The 16521-nt window shown below is 37.9% G+C and overlaps 1 protein-coding gene across 3 annotated transcripts; it reads right to left on the reverse strand.

Annotated features, from left to right (window-relative positions):
- Positions 1 to 6310: 6310 nt before the first annotated feature.
- Positions 6311 to 13500, reverse strand: LOC145626721 (uncharacterized). 3 transcript variants are annotated; one of them, XM_081679187.1, is made up of 9 exons: positions 13453 to 13500; positions 12878 to 13114; positions 11655 to 11764; positions 9674 to 9885; positions 9484 to 9572; positions 8887 to 8989; positions 8578 to 8720; positions 8198 to 8323; positions 6311 to 6594 (listed from the first exon to the last, which is right to left on the reverse strand). In XM_081679187.1, the coding sequence occupies exons 1-8, from the start codon at positions 13483 to 13485 to the stop codon at positions 8225 to 8227; spliced, it is 1026 nt and encodes a 341-aa protein (XP_081535313.1). In that variant the 5' UTR covers positions 13486 to 13500; the 3' UTR covers positions 6311 to 6594; positions 8198 to 8224. The 3 variants fall into 3 exon arrangements, with proteins under 3 accessions (XP_081535313.1, XP_081535315.1, XP_081535314.1); XM_081679189.1 differs by lacking the exon at positions 13453 to 13500 and having other exon boundaries at positions 11655 to 11756; positions 12878 to 13202; XM_081679188.1 differs by lacking the exon at positions 13453 to 13500 and having other exon boundaries at positions 11655 to 11759; positions 12878 to 13202.
- Positions 13501 to 16521: the final 3021 nt, after the last annotated feature.

Below are 16521 nucleotides of genomic sequence, written 5' to 3' on the forward strand. Positions count from 1 at the left end.
AAGTATTTTCATATTTTGGCTAAAATTAAAAATAGTAGGGGTAAAATTTTATCCCTAAAAGATGAGTCAAAGTGTGCTTAAACTAATATGCGTAAATTATTTTAAGGTCATTTTTGAGTCAAAACAAATTTGCCAACCTAGAGTTGTGTCTTTTACTCCTAATGCACTGGGGAAGGATGACGACTTTGTGTTCCTTTCTAGTGATGTTAGTACTATGGAAATAAAAAATGCATTTGGTATAATGGCTCCTATGAAAAGCCCGGAACCGGATGGTATTCAACCTAGATTCTTCCATAAATATTGGGATGTGGTGGGTAGCTCTATTGTTAACCTAGTTGCTAATTGTTTTAAGGAAGGAAAAATTTCGACTTATGTTAATGAGTCATATATTTGTCTTATCCAAAAATTGAGCAACCAGAAACTATGAATGACTTTAAACCTATTGGTTTGTGTAATTCTATTTACAAAATTATCACTAAAATTGTTGCAAATAGAATTAAGCCTCTCCTAGGAGAATTTATTAATCCGGTCGAATCTAGCTTCACAGAAGGAAGATCTACTGATAAAAATGTTTTATTTATTAAGGAGATTGCTCATTTTTTTAAAAATTGAGCAAAAAAAACCTTATGGCTTTCAAAATCGATATTTCTAAGGCCTATGATAGTTAGGAATGGGGATTTATTAGATAAACTTTAATGGGGCTAAAATTTTCTAGTTCTCTTGTTAATCTTATCTTAAGTTGTATCACTACTCCATCCATTTCTATTTAATGGAAAGGCGAAATTATGGATAGTTTTACTCCTTCTAGAGGGATTGGGCAAGGGGACCCCTTTTCTTTCTATATTTTGGTTCTTTGTCTTAAAATATTATCATTATATTAATGATAGAACAAAGAGTAGGTGAGGGTCTGATCAATGGGTTCCTAGTAAAATTGACAATGAAGCTAGTATCTCTCTTTTTTTTTTTATGCCGACGATGTCTTTTTATTTGCCAAGGTTTCGATGGAAAAATGTGAGAGTTATTAGGGAGGCGCTTCTTGGTTTTGGTACAAGTTTGGTTTGTTCATTAGTCCTACTAAGTCTAAGGTTATTTTCCCTCCTAAAATGTGCTTATCCCTTAAGAGAGCTATTCTTGATGCTTCTAATATTAAAGGTGCTCCTTCTTTTGGTAAGTATTTAGGAGTGAATATTAGTCCTAATAGACTTAGGAAATTAGATTATGTGGATCTCCTTAATAAAACTAAAAATAGAATAAAAGGATGGCAAGCTAAGCTTCTTCACATAGCCAAAAGATGCATGTACCTTAATTATTCGTTCTTAATTCTAATCCCCTTTATGTTATGCAAACTACTTTGCTTCCCAATGTTATTATTAATGATTTGGAGAGGAGTTGTATATAGGCGTTTCCTTTGGAATAAGGTGGATAGAACCCATTATATTCCTAGAATTAATTAAGGGCTTGTTTGGTTCACCTTATTTTTGCTGATCTGATCTGATCTAAATGACATATTTGGCCAATCTGTGACCTTAAATGTACAAAAACTATACGGAAAAATGTATCAAGTAGGGTCTTGTTAGATTCGTTATAATGTTTATTTTATTAATATGTGATTTTCATTTTTTTTTTCATTACGAAATTAAAGATATTCAGCGATAAAAAAAACTGCACCTAAAACAATGATATGATCTGAACTTATTTTTTCTGATCTGATCTGAACTTAAATAAGGCGAACTAAACAAGACCTGAATGGGAAAATGTTTGTCTTCCTTCCGGTTTGGGGGGTCTTGGAATGCGTAACTAATATGTCTATTTTATATAGTGTTTTACCCCCGTCCCTTGGTCGTAATTGGTAATGTTTTTGGCCCTTTAGAGCCACTTTTATTACTAATTGGTGTTTTCTAGTGTTTTCGTAGTTTTGGTTGAGTTTTGTAGGAAATTGCACATCTGAAGCATTTTCCCAGGATTTATGAAGTGACTACGAGCATTGGAGGAGCACGACCATTATACTGAGGCATTTGGACCAAGTAGTAAAGCCCCAAGGAGGAAATTTAGTTTGGGCCGAAGTAATGGCTCAAATAAGAAGACCAAGTTGCCCAAGTATCTTCGCCCGACCCAAGGTGTCCGCCAGGAGGCGCGCTCGACTAGGCACGGCGGAAGAACATGAGTCGCCCGATCTCGCGCCCGGCCGGGAGCGAGAAGAGCCCTGATGAAGAAAAAGGCGCGCCCGACCGGGCGCGTGTTTTTGGAGGATCATTAGGCTCAAATTTAGTTCGTTTAAGTTTAGGATTTTCGAGTTTAATATAAATACGTTTTTGTTAAGCAAGTTTAGTACCTCTTCTTTTAGTTCTCTTTCTCTCTACAACTCTACAGCTTTGTTCTTAATTCAATTCATTATTTCCGTTAATTTTGGTAACGATTTCTTCTCTATTATTTTCAGTAATTTAATTCCTTTATTTCATCATGTCTTCTTTAATTGCTTTAATTAGTTTACATTTAATTATGAGTAAGTAGTTTTCTTTCTAGGGTTTATGGGGATCCATAAATAATATGAAGGGGTAATTTATTGTTGTTAATTATCAATGCTTGATTAATTTCCTATTGATTGATTTAATGCTATGCAATATTGATGAGATTTAAGGCCTGGTTTAATTGTATGAGTTATGCAATATTGATTCAAGATTCGAGAGGTGAAAATTGATGTTTAGGCTTAGTTTCAATAGGCGGACTGATTTATAAATGGTTAAGTCGAAATTCGAGAGATGAGATTTAATCCTGGTAAACTAACTCTGTGATTGTAATACGTAGCAAAAGCCCTTTATGATCTGATTAATTGATGCATTGATGATTGATTATTGTGTTTTACCCTGGAATATTATTTATTGGTGAACCTATGCCCTAGGCTTTAATAATTGATTTCTTCCTATTTTTATCTCCCTTAATTTAATTCCTTATATCTATAATTTATTTACTTTATAATTTAGATTATTTTAATTAATTAGGAATAGGAATATTGGTTTCCTTGTGGTTCGACCCTTCTTCCCTATCTGTATAGTTAGTGGAATCTAGGAATTATTTTTGATTGGTGATACGACTTTAGCCTGTCAGTAACCTTAGAAACTGGAACCTTGCTTTTATGGCTAAACTTGGGTGGAGGATTATTTATGAACTGGATAAACTTTGGGTTAAAATTCTTCGTGCTAGGTATTTCAAAAGATATACTTTCCTTAATAGCATTCCTAATATTAATGACTCTCCTCTTTAGAGAGATATTCTAAAAGGAAAAGAGTTGCTCATGAAGCCATGAAGGGTATCTCTTATAGAATTGGGAATAATGGGGAGGATATTTGTATTTGGTACCATCATTGGGTGGGTGACAAATTAAACCCATTTATTTAACCATCAACAACCCCATTCCGGATTCTATTGCTCATTGGAGGGTTAATCACATTGTTGGTAACAGAATGTGGAATACTAATGAAATAAAACATATCATTTAGGACCATCTTTCATCTTTGCAAGCTACTTGAGAGTATTCCTTTTCTTAGAGTGGCTTCAGTCGAAGACACCCTTTGTTTGGGAATCAAATCTAATGGTCAATTCACTATTCGTAGTGCTTATAATTTTGCCTCTAACGACTTTGTTGTCCACCCCTCCTTTCATTCCCTCGCTTAATTGGAAGAAAATTTGGCATCACTACTAGAAAACAGTCAAATTCCGACGGAAGGGTTCCGACGAACACATAATTCCGTTGGAAAATTCAAAATCTCCGACGAAAATTTCTGACGGATTTATATTCCGTCGTAAAATATGAACTTTCCGACGGATTTTTCCTAGTATCATTTCCGACAGAATTTTAATCCGTAGGAACTTTCCGATCAAAATTTCCGTCGGAACATATTTTTTTAAAAAAACTTTTTAAAAACCCTAAGAACCCCTCTTCTCTGAATCTATTCCCCCCCTTCTCCTTCTCTCTCCTCCCCTCATTCTTCCAGTTCTCCTCTCTCCTCCTCTCTTCTTCTCCACCCCTTTTCATTTTTCCTTTCTTTCTGTTTCTTCTTCTCCCATCTCCTCTCTCTTCTTCCTTCTTCTTCTCCCTTCTTCTTCAGCCTCCTCTTCTTCTTCGCCCCTTCTTCAGCCTCCTCTTCTTCTTCGCCCCTTCTTCAGCCTCCTCATCTTCTTCGCCCCTTTTAATTTTTTAAAGAAAGTAAGGTCAAGGTCAAAACGAAGGTTGCACGGTCAAATTCAACCATGAAAACTCTAGATCTAGAGTTTTCATGGTCGAATTTGGCCGTTTTAACATTGTTGTTTTGTTTTAGGGTTTGGGTGTTTTAGGTAGGTGGATCTGGGTATGCGTTTGGTGGGGTTTTGGTTAGTGTTCGGTCAGGGTTTGGGTAAGGTGGTGGTACTGTGGATAGGTTAGGGTGGTGGTGGTGCTGTGAATCTGGGTATGGGTGGTGGTGGTGCTGCGGATAGGTTAGGGTTAGGAAGTGGGTTTGGTTGGGGTTGACAAGGGCGTTTTGGGTGGTTAGAGGTGGTGATACGCCGTACCGGTGGTGGCGCGGCGTATTTTTTTTAATTCCGTCGGAAACTAGTGCCGAAAATTGTCTCACGACGAAAAATTTCGTCGGAATTTCCGTGAGAATAGTGTTTTCGACGGAAATTTCCGTCGGAAAAGGTCGTTTTTCCTACAAACGGTGGATAAAAAAACTTCAAGCACAAATGGAGGAAAAAAGAACTTCAAACATAAACTGTGAAAAGGTTGAAAAGTACCTAAATTTTGACTTAACTCCTTAATCAAACTACTTTTCTTTAGTGTGGATAGTATCCCAACTCACATCTACTTACCAAAAGTGTTACAATTAATCTGAAATTAGCATAACAAATTCAAATTGATTTCATGTTATAGATGTATTAAAAAGAATTAAATTTCCGAGAGATTAGTACGAAAGCAAGTTTCAGAGCAAAACTTCCCATGACACGCATCTAATCACTAGTAGAAATTACGTAATGGCAAGCGGTTCAAACCCCCTAATGGGAAGCGGTTCTGAACCGCATGCTTTTAGGGGGCTTTCCATTAGCCTTTTACATGGCAAGCGGTTCAGAACCTCTTGCCATTTGTAGTGAATGGGCAGCGGTTTTGGCGCCAAACCGCTGCCCATTATGCTATAAAAAATAAAAAAAAAATTTTTTTTTTTGGTGTTTTTCACTAAAATTGATACACGAACAAAATATATGTAAAACCAATAATATTTAGATAAATTAATTGATTGTTGTAAGTATTACATTTCATAAAAAAAAAATTAATACAAGTAATTAAAATAATACAAAAATATAAATAAATAAAACACAACAGCTCTTGAGCTTGCCACCACCGTCCACATGCACCACCACCACCACCGTCCACGCACGCGCACCACCACCATCCACCAAATCCCAGCCCGCCTCGCCCACCACGACCCCCACCAAAACCCCCACCATCCACCAGATCCCAGCCAGCTTCGCCCACCACGACCCCCACCAAAACCCCCACCAACACCAGATTGGCCTGAAACAAACCAATTCAACCACACATCACCATAAAATTTTAAAAAAAAAACTTAAAAAAAAAATACCATGAATTCCACCATAACCTCGAAATTGGCTTGAAATTTGGGTTTTAAGGGTCAAATTCGACCATGAAAACTCTAGATCTAGAGTTTTTATGGTCGAATTTGACCTAAAAAACTCGAAAATGATGGTCTTGGCTCGAATTTGCTCGAAAAGGAGAGTCGTGGGTCGAATTTGCTCGAAAACCCACTCGCACCACCACCGGACTGAGAAGCCGTCGCTCGTGAGAAGATGAGAGTAACAACAAAAGCCGATGAGAGTAAAAAAAAAAAGGAGATGGAGAACGGAGATGAGAGAAGAAAGAGAAGGAGATGGAGGAGAGCTGGAGGTAAGCGAGGGCGTGAAAATGGAGGGGAGGAGGAGAGAGAAGTGAGAAATAGAGAGGAGGAGGAGAGATAGCGTGAAAAATGAGGGGAGGAGGAGAGAGAGCGTGAGAAATAGGGGGAGGAGGAGAGAGAGCGTGAGATTTTTAGGGTTGAAATACAAATGGCAAGCGGTTCACGTGACAAACCGCTTGTCAATTACAATTTGGCAAGCGGTTCACCCTAAACCGCTTGCCATTTACAATTTGGCAAGCGGTTCACCCTAAACCGCTTGCCATTTACAATATTGCAAGCGGAATTCCAAAACTGCTTGCCATTTGGGGCTCCCCATTACGTTTATTCTACTAGTGAATGGACATGAGAACAAGGCTCACTGGGACTAAGGGATAGATAACACTATCAAATTGCATGAAATGAAAATGTAGAGATGAATCTCGCTAGGAATTACAAGGAAAACCAGTTAGCATTACATTGTCAACTTATATCGTAAGGATCATTGCAAAACCAAATTCTGTTGTAAGAGCAACAGCTAAGTGTTTAGAATTGGTAATGTAATATCATTATCATCATTTTCTAGTTCTCAAGTTCCCTTTGCAAGGAAATCAACAGCCGGACAGAACTAAGTCGGACTCCATAGCAGGGAATTCACTCCTGTTTTTGGTACCTGTCAAGTAGCACAGACATAATAAGATTCTAAAATACTGAAATGCAGTTAAACTCGAAACTATACACAAACAAAATATTGCCATGAGCAACTTGGAAGGATTCAGCATGATAGATCGTTTGGTTCATAAGGGGTAATTGGAATGAAATGAACAAAGGGAAAGACAAGGAATGGAATGAAAATACCTAAAATTTTGTATGTTGTTTGTTTTGAAAACAAACGGAATGGAACCCACCATTTCCACCACCACACAGCCACCTGAAAGCTTTGCTCTCCAACGTTTTCAGCCACCAAACCACTTGTTTCCCTTCTCCGGTCAGCCCCGCGGCCCTCGCCCCTCGCAAAACCTCCCTCGGCTTGGAAAAACTTCTCCCCGAAAAAACCCTAGGAAGTAAAAACCAATGAGGGAGGTGCGATAACCTCCGGTGAGGGTTGAGGGAGGTGCGACTAACGAGGGTTGAGGGAGGTGCGAATAAGGGCAGCGTGTTCCGACAAGGGGTCTATGAAGATTGTCAATCGAAATTGAACTTCAATCAATTGAAAGAGGGGTAGCAATTTGGGAGGAGCAACAACCTCCGACGAGGGTTGACGGAGGTACGAACATGGGCAGCGTGTTCCGACATAGGGTCTACGAAGATTTTCAAGGTCAGCGAGTGGTGTAGGAGGATGACCGACAGCCAGGGGATTGTTTTTGCGGGGGAGGGGACAGGTGGCGAGGGTCGGGGTAGGGGCGACGGGGTTGGGGGAGGGGCGGCGAGGGTCGGGGGCGAAGGTGGTTGGGTTTTCCGGTGGTGTGGATACATAAGAAGGTGGTGATGTGGTGGTGTGGTGGTGGGGGAATGGGAATGGAAATACCTAAGGGGGGTGGGGAATGGACTTAGAAGAATTTGGGGTAATGGAGGGGGTAAAGGGAATGGGAAAAAACGACTAACAAACAGCAACAAAGGGAATTAAGGGGGTTGATTCCCTTTTCCTTTGATAAATACCCCCAACCAAACGGCGGATCGACAATATTATATAGTACGGTATATTGTATTACCAACTCTTACCTGTTGTATCTTGTATGTATAAAGCATTAATAACCAAAAGGCTCAAAACCTCAATCTTATACTTGTGTCTTTTCCGCTACCAATTATATATGCTTAGAACTTTTTCTCATTTTTTTTTTTTTTTAAATTCAGACAAAAAATTTTATAATGATGGCCCAAGAAGACAGAGAAAATAGGGATAGATCTTCACTTAGCCACGCATTATACTATTGTATGCCTATTATGGCATTTACACCAGCAGTTACACAGCTAACAGAAGTATTAGCTTCTCTACTTCTACACAGCTAAAATGACAGATAAGGGCTATTGTAAATTTGTGATAGTTTAAGTCTATTGTAATGTACGATAAGCCATATATCAGCAGTAAAAGAACAAGCTGTGATAATTGATAACCATTTCTTAGTTAAAATTTAAAATTTTCTATGGCATGTTTTCTGAACAAAATTAAAATTAAAAAGCATGAAATTCCCAAGCTTACAAGATCTCTATCATCTTTGTCAAACTAATGTTGCACAATAGATAAGAACCAATTACTCCATGTAGTAATAATATACCTTTGGATGGAACTTTCAGTTGCAGAATCACAATGGCTTTTGGAATTTCCCATGAACCCAAACTCTTCTCATGCTCTTTCCTTTTTGTCGATTGACCGACTTCACACAACAATATTCTAGCTCAAGCTGCAAAACATGCAAATAATTCTCTAGAAAATTAAAATTTTAAGTATAAGCAATGATGGAACAAATAAGCTACAGCTTTATTATAAAACTAAGTTCTCAAAAGCAAGAAAAAAAATTGTTGCACCTATCTTCAGCACAATATTGAATGCTACGTTCACATATCAACTGTTTCTATCATGGAGAAAGAAATATTTATACTATACCAAGTTAGTAATATGAAATATATACAACGAATCCAAAAGAAATGTTGCTACCTCATTGAAGCCAACACCAACAAAAAGATTCCTCACACCATCCAGATCAAAGAAATAAGAGAGCGTTCCGTCTGAACGCATGTAATGCCTAAAACCCACTCTTTTATCTGGCTCAAACCTAAGCATGGTCATGTCATAAAGTCCTGCAAACCATCATCTATCATCAGCTATAACATGAACTTTAGAAACTTTAGAATAATAGTACAGCAAAGAAGTAAAATGAAGCCTAATTTCTTAAAGAAAGAACCTCAAAACAGGTAAAATAATAAGCAAGCATTTAAATATGAAAATCTTACAAAGAAATAATACCGTAATCCCTGAAAAAGAGCAGGCCACCTGGCTTTAAGACAGAAAAGCATTCCATGATTGCTGTTGCCATCCTCTCAGGTGGAATGGCAGATAATGTAAAAATCTAATCAACATACAGTCAAACAATCATTGGAATTCCAAGAGGCACCATCCTACTCTTACAAGATTATAATGAATTTTCAAACTTAGTATTCCCTTACATTTATCATGGAAGCGTGTAAATACAAGTCCAACATCAGAAAACATGAATATTGACGAAATTTCCAAATGAAAGTTGGTTGGTTTACTTTCATTAACTAGATGACATGTTACTTAAAATATCTTCCACGCACAAGATATATTGCCTGTGCTGCATATCATACATGTCAATGTGCTAACCTTGGTTTGCATTTACACATTTTTTGCTATGAGACCTAACTGAAGGAACATTTTATTCAGGTTTTAGTATGGTAAAGGTTAGTGCACTAACCCCCAGAACAATTTTTAACTACGCCCTAACAATTAGCTTCCTTCAGCTTCTAATGTTTTTTTGAGAGGAGGCACTTAGTTTTGAACTCATGACATTGCTGAGAGAGAGTTTGGTTAAGAAAAAAGTACCAATGTGACAACGTCCACTCCACCAAGGCAACACCTACTATTTTGCGCAGAAGCCAGATCAGTTAGTGTTCTTTCATTGTCATTGATTTCTGTAACATCAAAAAAGCAACATAATGGACAACAGTTTATAGAAGTATTATATATGGGGAAAAAAAAGAAAGAAAAAAAAAAACGACATCAATTATTCTACCAGAATCACAATGTACCAACTTTTCTAATTGCTTATTCCGACATGTATCACAAGCCAACCAATTTGGAAACGGAGTTGTAGAGAAATCACAGCAGAAAGGATGGAAACGCTCCATCACATGAATAATACCAGAACCTTCTAAGTTTTGCTTAGCTCTCTCAAGTGCCTCAACACTACAATCACAAGCATAAACACTGGTCCTCTCCTTTACTCTACAGAAGAAAAAAAAAATGATACAAATAAGAGTTTAAGATAATTTGAGGGAGCAATATGCTGCAAAATTAAACTAAATCAAGACTTCAGCAGATTAGGAGGGACTGGAAATCTTTATTTTCCACTAACTACAAGCCCTCTCATAAAAGAGTTGGGAACTTGGGATTGAACATGTATGGCAGGAGGGAACTTGGTAACATACTTATGTTCATGCAAATGTATAGCATTGAAAAGGTCCTGAATAAAATTATCAAAATCTAGGAAAATGATTAGCTTTAGTAATAGCAAAAGTGCATTAGAATTTAGAAGTCTAGATAATCTTCCCAATCTTCTCTGTCGCCAGCAAGACATAACTTTTTGCTTGTTTACTGTTAGAGAAGAGGGAAGGAATGATAGTGAAATGGACCTCAAGCAATATTTTAACAGTCTATGAATATCTGAGTGGTGTACTTTAACCTGCTGAACATAAAATATATGAGGAGTTAGATGGTTAATAGAGAATAATCTTGAACAATTTGTAACTCAACTCTCATGGAGTACTTTCTATCTTTGGTGATTCCAAACAAATTACTTAGATACTTTGCAGAAAGCATCAACTGATATGCAAAATCATCGTCTCAGAATAGCAATTCATGAACAATAATAGAATGATAAGTTTGGCTAAGTCAAAGAAAGTATTGTTTTCAACAGTAAAATTTTGCAGCATCAGGGTGGGGAGTTACTTTGTTCTTGAAGAGCAAAGCACATAATGTGCAGCCTCAACCTTTTAAGCTTTATTCAGGAGGTCATTGTTATAAACAAAGATTCATATCTTTCACCTCAAGCTGCTGCAATTTTGTTGTAAATAAGTAAATAATCGCAAAATATACAATGCTTATCTGGCATATATCTCCTAATATAATCTATTTCAGAAAGTTCAACTCACTTTTCGTTTAGGGGTGTTTCAGAAAGTTCAAGTCACCTTCAATTTATTCTAATTTGGCAACCTCATAATTATCTCCCCCCCACCCCCCACCCCTCTCTTATAATTGAATATTTACACCGTTCAACTGATTTGATCTTACTTTATCTACCTATTTACTCCATCTGTATTTCTTTATTCAATTTTTATTTACACCCACTCATTTATTTTAACTTATCTTAGAAACAAGAGTCTACGGTAAGTTATTTGAGCATTCTAAAATGAAGGGAGTATGTTAAAAGATGAATGACAAAAAAGCTACCTACTTGCAATGTAATCTTAAGAGAGATGCCCGGGTATGCAATTGGAGAAAACATAAAGAAAGGTCAACGTTCTACATTCAAATTATAGAGTCTAATGGGAAGAATAGAAAAACACATTTTCTTGTATGAAAAGTAGAAACAATAAACTATCAACTGCTGCACACTTGAACTAATTTGCTTTATACCCCTTGTATTTCATGTTAGTAAATATTTGAAAGGTAATGCTTGTTAATTCAGCATTTCCATGTAAAAGCTAGGGCTACTAGGTCAAATGCCTGGTTACTATACGCTTCACTTGTATCTTAGCTTGATACAAGCATGAGAAGCTTAAGAGACTGGTGCCTTGGTGCAACAAAATGATGCAAAAACTCTTAGCAACAATCCCTACTTGGAAATTTATTAATAAACTAGGAAGTTGGAACTCACATTCAAAGAGATATCTAAAGTGGGAGATATAATCAACAGAGAAGTATATTTCATGAAATCAAGAATCAAAGTTGCCAGCATGATTATGAAAGTTGGTGGAGATTATGAAAGTCATTACCGCAGTATTGGGAGAATTGTACTACCATTACCACATCCCACCTCCAGAACTTTGGAGTAGTCTTCACAAGAAAGTAATTCGGGGAATTCCTTCAGCAAATACCTTCTTTCCTAAACGCACACAAGCATGTTCAGAATCATTAATCATATAAGTAATATAACACCCACTCACCCACATAAAGTAATATTCAAGGATTACAAACACTACCATACAGACATATAGTCATATATAGATGACAAGAAAGAAACCAGTCAAAAATAAACAGTGATTCTCCAATCAAATTAGAAAAATCAATAATTACACATAAAAATTACATTTCAAACCCAAAAAGAAATACAATACAGCATCATGAACCCCTAACCGCACTATGTGCTGCTGAAATGAAAATCCTCTTGCATCATTATGTTCAATTGAAAGCAACAATATAAATGTCTATCCAAGTTTACATTTTCTTAAACATTCCCTTTCATTCCGCTTTATCTACCCTTATAAGTCAAAATCCACAACCCTCTACTATCTCCAGATCAATATCCAACCCAAGTTTTTATAAAATCACTTGACACCCTTTACTAAAGCATTGGTCCAACCACGCCCCCTACCCAAAAGAAAGTCCCTCTCCCATTAACAATTAAGAGTGTGTTTAGTACGAAGATTCAAGATTTCCCTTACTCGAGATTAATTGATTCCTACCACTTGTTACACCTCCTAACCCAATGACAACACATCATGTTACCCTCCCCAATTTCACTCCACTCAATTTTTTTTTTTTTTTTTTTTTTTCATTCCATTCTGATACCAAACAATACATAAATTAAAAGTAATGATCATCATTACCCTTTCTATCTCCCAACTACATTCCATTTCATGTTTTGCAACAATACAGCTATAACGCACCCTAATCCTAAATACAAAACAAAAACCATTTCCAAAGGAGCATCAATTGATAACAAGTAAAAAAGAAAAAACTCAAACACCCACTAAATATCACTTAGAAACAATCACAATTAATTCTTAATATTTCCTTTATAATATTCTCATGAACAAGAACAAAACCCAGAAACACAAAGCCTTCAAAATCCAAATACAATTCAATAGAGAAAATCCCATGAAAGAACAAAACCCAGAAACACAAACCCTTCAAATTACAAATACAGTACAATAGAGAAAATCCCATGAAAAAAACTACAAGTTTCAATGATAATTAATTGAATAAAAGAGAGTACCTTGAAGAATTTGCCAGTGGAGTGACGAGAGTGAAAGTGGGACCATGCTTGAGGATCCTGAGAAGACGGAGAAAGAGAGGGTTGGAAAGGAGAGAGATGGTATGAGAGAGAAGGGTGACTCTCAACTTCAAGTCTGAGTTCCTCCCATTCGAAGTCTTTGGAATGATATTCATTTGCTGCTGCTGTTTTACTCATCTCTGTCGCTTGCTCTCTTTTGCTCATTATGTATTTATGTGCCTGATTTCATTCAATTTTATTCTAAGATACTACTGATACAAATTATGGAGCAGGCAAAATTGTCCAGAATTATTTATTTATTTTTTTTTTAGAGTTATTGAGTGGTATTACCTTTGTTTTTTTTTTTTAAAAAAAAAAAAAATTAGTCCCCTTCTAAAATACCTCGTACGATATACGAATAGATTGAGAAGAGATACAAGTAAATTTGATGAATTTGTTTAAGATATCACCTTTTTTTTTTGGGGACAATAAGTTCTAATAAAAAAAATAAAATTACATCAAAGAAAAACAGAGCCAAACTTTAAGGATAAAAAAAAAAGAAACGGTCGTTGTCGCACCTTCACAGCTAACCAATGAGTAGAGAAACCCATTGACGAGGAACTTTGCAAATCTGACACGCTGAGAACTTCAAAAGAGCAGAGCTAATGTCTTGGAGTAACCAAACATAGGCAATATCTACAAAGCGTTAATAACAAACAAGGGTGACAAGAACAACACAATTATTGTAAATAAGGAGGCGGCGAACACCTCTCCGAAAGGCCATATGAAGACCTTCCAAACAGACCTGCAATTCCGCTTGGAGAGCAGAGGAAGTCTGACAAGCTCTTGCACACCCACCCAACACTATATCCGAAGATGCCTCCCGAAGCCACCAACTAATACCAGCACAGTAGTCCATTGCGAACCAAGCACCATCAAACATAAGACATACATCAAGATCATCAAAGGGATCCCCTTGCAAACGACCAGTTTGGAAAGAAGAGGAAATAAGAAGGATAGATCTTCGTAGATATCACTTGTTACTCCGTATGATTTTGTACATCTTACAAAACTAAGTTACATAGCCATTTACAGTTGGGTAATCCACTATTACATTGTGACATTCATACTATAGTTTGTAAAATCATGTTTTGGCGAGAAAGGTCAAGTTATCAAGAATTGACTTTATTTTTTGACATATATTATTGGGATAGTCAACCAACTATATACGGTGTCCATAATCCGATTTTTGGAAAGAAAGAAAAATATTCCTATCAATTGCTGCTTATCACTTTAAAACTTGTTTGTTGTTGCGCATCTTTATAGAAATTAAGTCGTCACATGTTTTAAAGCACCTGAACAAATAAAATTACAAGAAACTTTCAAAACAAATAAAATTCATTGTTGAACCCACTTTGTGGCCACCTCAACTTGTTCGGTCATCATAAGTCTCAATCAACTCTTGTCCTCGCTTTTGTTATTAATAGGCAAGACTGCCTGCTCCCATCTAATTTGTATTCCAATAGATTTTGTTATTAATAGGCAAGACTGCCTACTCCCATCTCAATTGTATTGCCAATAGATATTTTCATTAAGGTTTTAGGTAATAGTGATCTTCTAGTAGTTAATGGCTGAGGTCGCGCCCAGCACTAGCTAAGGTTGCTGCTGAAATTGAACATTTACTATAATAAAAATGAACATTTTCTAACTGAACATATTTACTATAATTTTGAATTTCTCAATAATCATATGTTCATTATCATGCAGTATGATATTCATTCTTATAAAATAAATGTTCATTTTCATGCCGTATGAAGTCCATTCTTATAAAAATATAAATGTTCATTTTTTTTTAATTAATACAAATTTTTGTGTTTGTTCAGTTGTATAAATATTCGTTTTTATTATATAGGATGTTCAATTAATATTAGCATTAATAATGTTAAACATTAGCATTTTGTTCATTATTAAAAAAAACATATTGTTGATTTATTTAATTGATATTAAATCGTATAGCTCAATTATATTGCAAGATATCCATTCAAGAGTGATTTGGGTATTTTATACCCGGCCAGGTGGCCCAATCAGAAAGTGCCACGTGTCCTCCATAGAGGTGCCATTTGGACCTATGGAATGATGACACGTGGAGGGTGGACTCTTCTCCGTCCTACGTGGACTGAAGGTCCAGCAGGGACCATTCAGGTGGCGACACGTGTCACACAAAAAGTGCTTCAAAATCCATTGGGCACAGTGACACGTGTCACTCAGGCATTGGCCCTGGGATGGCGGCCTTCTAAGGCCCAAATCCCGAGGCACCGCAAAACGGCGTGACCTAATTCCTAGGTCACCAGATCCTAGGAAGGCACACTTTTCAAAAGGACCCTATAAATAGGGACATTATGTCATTTATGACAGAGAGAGAATTTTGCACACGCAATACGAGACAATACGTCACTTATCTCACTTTACCTGAGCTTGGAATCCAAGCAAATAACTTTACTTCCGCACGTTTTATCTCCGAACGTTTACTGACTTAATCTTCGGAGGCGGACCACTGACCATCCGGCGGTCCATTTGCTTTGCAGGTACAGGCATCCTCAGTTGAATCCAGTTTCAGTGTTGTAACTCTCCCGAGGGACAAAAACCCCCGAAACATTTGGCGCCGTCTGTGGGGAGAGTACCTCTAAAATGGCTTCACAAGAACCTGTACCAAATCCGGAGGCCATTCGGCCTCCAAATGATGTACTGGTCCAAACGGACCATGACTCAGGTGACGACGCTGATGTCGAAACCTATGTGGATCCAAATGGATCCCTCATCTCTAAACGTATCCGCAGTAAGGAACGGCGAGAGCGTCCCCATGTTCAGGCAGGACCAAGCAAAACTACTGGTCAGCCAAAGAAGCCCTCAAGGCGGCCGGTTGATCCTTCCCAGGCGGCAGGATCAACTCCCGTCACTCGGGATGAGCTAATGTCACTCCTGAGCAGCCTTAGGGGTGAAATCAAGCAGCTCGCCTCTAAGAAGTCGCCTGCCCCTAGAAAGGAGCAGTCGGCCAAGAAGCCAGCCCAAGCTGGCAAACAGAAGTCGGTCAGGGACCGTCAGCCGACTCCTCATCCTGCCCCTAAGGAGAAGGCCCGACCCCAATTTGATCTCACTCGGCTCCGTTTCCCAGAAACGAGCACAAGAAAGCCCATCCGGCATGTACAGCCGGATGGCAGCAAGAAGACGTTCTCTGACGCTCGGCAATACATTGAGGAGAGGAGAACCCAGCAATCAGAGTCGGCTACAACGTCGACTTATCATGATAGCTTTCGGAGTACCTCTGTGAGGTGTTCCCAGTCTGTACATGAGACCCCAGCAAGCAGCCAAAGGGTTCAGTCTGGGCCGCATGTGATTCAGTCCGCCCAGTACATGGCACAACCATTGTACCAGGCGCCAGTTGTACCTTACATGCAACCTACCCTCTATGGAGGACAGGCGGCATACGTCTATCAGCCGATGGACTGGCAGCTTAGGCTGCAACACCTTGGAGATCAACCCTCTGCTTTCTCCAGGGAAATAACTGAAGCCGTACAGCCGGCTAAAGTTAAAAACGTTCTGGTTGGAGCCTATGACGGGACCTCCAACCCAGAAGACCACCTGCTAGC

This window comes from Chenopodium album, chromosome 4 (genome assembly GCF_948465745.1).
Source record: "Chenopodium album chromosome 4, dcCheAlbu1.1, whole genome shotgun sequence".
NCBI classification, from domain to species: Eukaryota; Viridiplantae; Streptophyta; class Magnoliopsida; order Caryophyllales; family Amaranthaceae; genus Chenopodium; species Chenopodium album.

What these genes read in the sequence shown, in the direction of transcription:
- LOC145626721 (XM_081679187.1), bottom strand. Translation starts at nt 13,485, where the DNA reads ATGGGTTTCTCTACTCATTGGTTAGCTGTGAAG. An exon ending in GAGTGGACGTTGTCACATTG is followed by an intron (nt 8,990 to 9,483) that starts GTACTTTTTTCT and finishes TATGTTGATTAG; the next exon opens with ATTTTTACATTATCTGCCAT. An exon ending in GCTCTTTTTCAGGGATTACG is followed by an intron (nt 8,721 to 8,886) that starts GTATTATTTCTT and finishes GATGGTTTGCAG; the next exon opens with GACTTTATGACATGACCATG.